This window comes from Phaseolus vulgaris, chromosome 10 (genome assembly GCF_051622355.1).
Source record: "Phaseolus vulgaris cultivar YP4 chromosome 10, ASM5162235v1, whole genome shotgun sequence".
NCBI classification, from domain to species: domain Eukaryota; kingdom Viridiplantae; phylum Streptophyta; class Magnoliopsida; order Fabales; family Fabaceae; genus Phaseolus; species Phaseolus vulgaris.
Genome location: NC_143507.1, coordinates 42,232,532 through 42,235,486, shown reverse-complemented (window position 1 = coordinate 42,235,486; position 2,955 = coordinate 42,232,532). Strand labels below are relative to the sequence as shown.

The following is a 2,955-nucleotide window of genomic DNA, read 5'->3' as shown; positions in this document are numbered from 1 at the left end:
AATGAATTAACGAAAACGCCGAACTGTTTTTGATTGAATAAACCCTTCTGAATCTATGACAAAATCAGAGTCTGGAAACCCTAGAAGATTAAACTCTCCCCTTTTCTTTCAAAAAAACTCCCTTTCCACTTCTATACCGGCGATTGGGTCTTTGGTTTCTTTCAGCGATTTCGATCTTAAAACTGAGGCTGTGTAATTGTGAATCCAGATTGAAGTAATTGGGGCGGAAGACTGAAGAGAGTTGAGTTGGCGCTGGCAATGCCATTGTTGTGGTTAGTGAGGAGCAATTCGGTGATTTTTGAGATACCGAAAACGCAAAATGTCTTGGGCAGGCCCTGAGGATATTTACCTTTCTACTTCACTTGCTAGCTATCTTGACAGTGAGCCCTCTTTCTTTCTTTTTTTTTCTCTCATGTTGATGTACACTTCAAATTTAATAATTTATGTGAAAGATTGCACTCTTGAGATAGTTATCCCAGCTTTTCTTTTTGGTTCTTGCTTTCATCGTGTAATGTGTAAAGGGTAATTTTTTAGTGGCAAAAAGTTGTGGACTTGGTTTGATATGAGTAGTTTATGGAGAGGAAGTTCTTTTTTAGTGTTCAACTTTGTCTTGTATTTTTGTGGAAAATGAGGATTCCATTTTCATTGGGAGTTTTAGGTTGGGCTTCTATTGTTTTAAATCATGCTTCCAAAATGTCATTAGGGAAGAAGGAATTTCTGGGACTGCAAATTAAACTGTCATATGTTTGTCCTCTGTAATTGTTATACCTCCTAATTCCAGCAATAGTTGCCCATGCAAAAGTTAACGTATGAGAATATGCTATTTTATTTTATGGTCACCTATTGATGTGAATGCTATTTCTTTTGAATTCTAATTTGTGTGATTGAATAGTTTTGATGTCACATTGCTTTAGACATATTTAGCATATTAGGCTTTCTGAAAGGGATTTTTGATAGATATTGTTCCAAAGCAAAGAAACCTACTGAATGTGATTAGTTAATCTTGGTTTTCCTTGTAGGTGAGGCTGATTTTTTTTTATGTACTTATTTGTATAGTCTGACGATAATTGTTATTGTAGAGAAACTTCTTGTATTACTGAGAGATGGTAGAAAGCTCATGGGGACGCTGCGCTCCTTTGATCAATTTGGTACCAACGTGACCTTAAATTATGTAAAAAGTTTTGACACGCAATAGGTTGACTTTGTAAATTTTCACATCAATAATTGCAGCTAATGCTGTTCTTGAGGGTGCCTGTGAGAGGGTTATTGTTGGTGATCTGTATTGTGACATCCCTTTGGGTCTCTATGTGATCCGTGGAGAAAATGTTGTTCTAATTGGTGAGCTGGTAAGATTACTAATTGTTTCCCTTTGCATCTAAAAATATTTTCTAATTTTCAATCTTATTTACTATCACATGTCTTTCAACATTTAGGATTTGGAGAGGGAGGAACTTCCCGAACACATGACTCGTGTTTCTACAGCAGAAATCAAGAGGGTAAGTATTCTTAAATTTTTTCTTTATTATTTACTTGATGTTCTTTGTGTGTATTTTCTGTCTCCTTATCTCCCTTGCTTTTGTAAAGATAATAGTATGCTGTGACTTGGACATTCATTGTCAATGCGCCCATGAATTCATTGCTTTCATACTTTCATACTTATGAATTCAAAATATTCCTAAATTTTGTTTCTAACATCTTCTAATCATTTGGAAACTAACTTTGTGCTGGGGAAATAATGGCGAAATATGTTGATGATGAGCAAGAAAAAGTGGACAGACTAAGTACTCGTTTGAATGTGCCTATACTAAATACTTATGAACCTACCTACCAAATTCTAGCCCATTAAGTTAGTAACAAAGTTCTGGAAATTGTCATTTTTTTTCTTCTGTATATTGAGATATTACTCTTTCATGTCACAATCAACCTTGTCCTGGGTTTCTTTTTGCCAGCCTTAAGGATAAAATCATGTTTATCTATTTTATGTATTTTAGTATTTCTTAGTTCTGGTTATTACCAGGTTCATGTTTGCTTGCAGTTTAACTGACAAGAGTACGCTTATAGTCAGAGAAAATTCTCTATGAACTAAAGGAATCTCAATACTGTAATTATGCAGAAAGATGTCCTAAATGTTTGATGATCTATTTATAAACTCAGTATAGTACCCAAATGAGATTAAAATCCTAAAACTTTATATTTGGGTCCATTTGTTTTCTGTTATGCTTTGGAAATAGTTGCTGACTAGTATTTGCATTTATTTAAGCAATAATTCAATTTTGTAGCCTTGTGAAGTTATGTATTTTTGAGTGGAACTTTGATTATGCATTGTAGGCACAGAAAGCAGAAAGGGAGGCCTCAGATCTGAAAGGGACTATGAGGAAAAGGATGGAATTCCTTGACTTTGACTAGTCAACCCTGTTCATCCTTCACCTCCCCATCCGCAAATATTATAGCGGCTGTTCTTCACATATTTTGCTTTCTTTTTCTCTGCTATTTTTGCCTTTCATGGGAGGGTTGGATACTCTTGAATTTTGTTTTGTAATGTTAGCCTCAGGAATCAATACTATCATTCATTTGCTTTTGAAAATTTGTCAATTAATATAAGCATGATTTCAATTCGTAACCACTTTCTGATTTGGGTTGAAAGGCTTCAAATTAGTGTTTTATTAGTTCAATGCTTTGCAACCTTAAATCCAACGTGACCATGGTGCACTGTGAAGTTCTCTAATTACCTCATTCCGCCATCAATGGTTGCTTATAAATGGGGAAGTGATTTAAGACTCCTATTTTAGGCTATATAAATTAGGATAATTATTATTTTATAAACTGAAATTGATAATAAATAAATATTGTATATGCTTAACATTGATCTCTTTCTTAAGTACTCTTTAACTTTTTGTTTATATCACATAAAATTATAACTTCTAATTTCCAACATGATAATAATAAATATGATCT

The 2,955-nt window shown here is 33.8% G+C and overlaps 1 protein-coding gene across 1 annotated transcript; it reads left to right on the top strand.

Moving 5' to 3' along the window:
- LOC137818448 (sm-like protein LSM1B) lies at positions 1 to 2,621 on the top strand. Its single transcript, XM_068621889.2, has 5 exons — positions 1 to 380; positions 1,080 to 1,148; positions 1,231 to 1,346; positions 1,434 to 1,496; positions 2,329 to 2,621. Exons 1-5 carry the CDS (start codon positions 320 to 322, stop codon positions 2,404 to 2,406), a joined length of 387 nt encoding a protein of 128 aa, XP_068477990.1. The 5' UTR covers positions 1 to 319; the 3' UTR covers positions 2,407 to 2,621.
- The last annotated feature ends 334 nt before the right edge of the window (positions 2,622 to 2,955 follow it).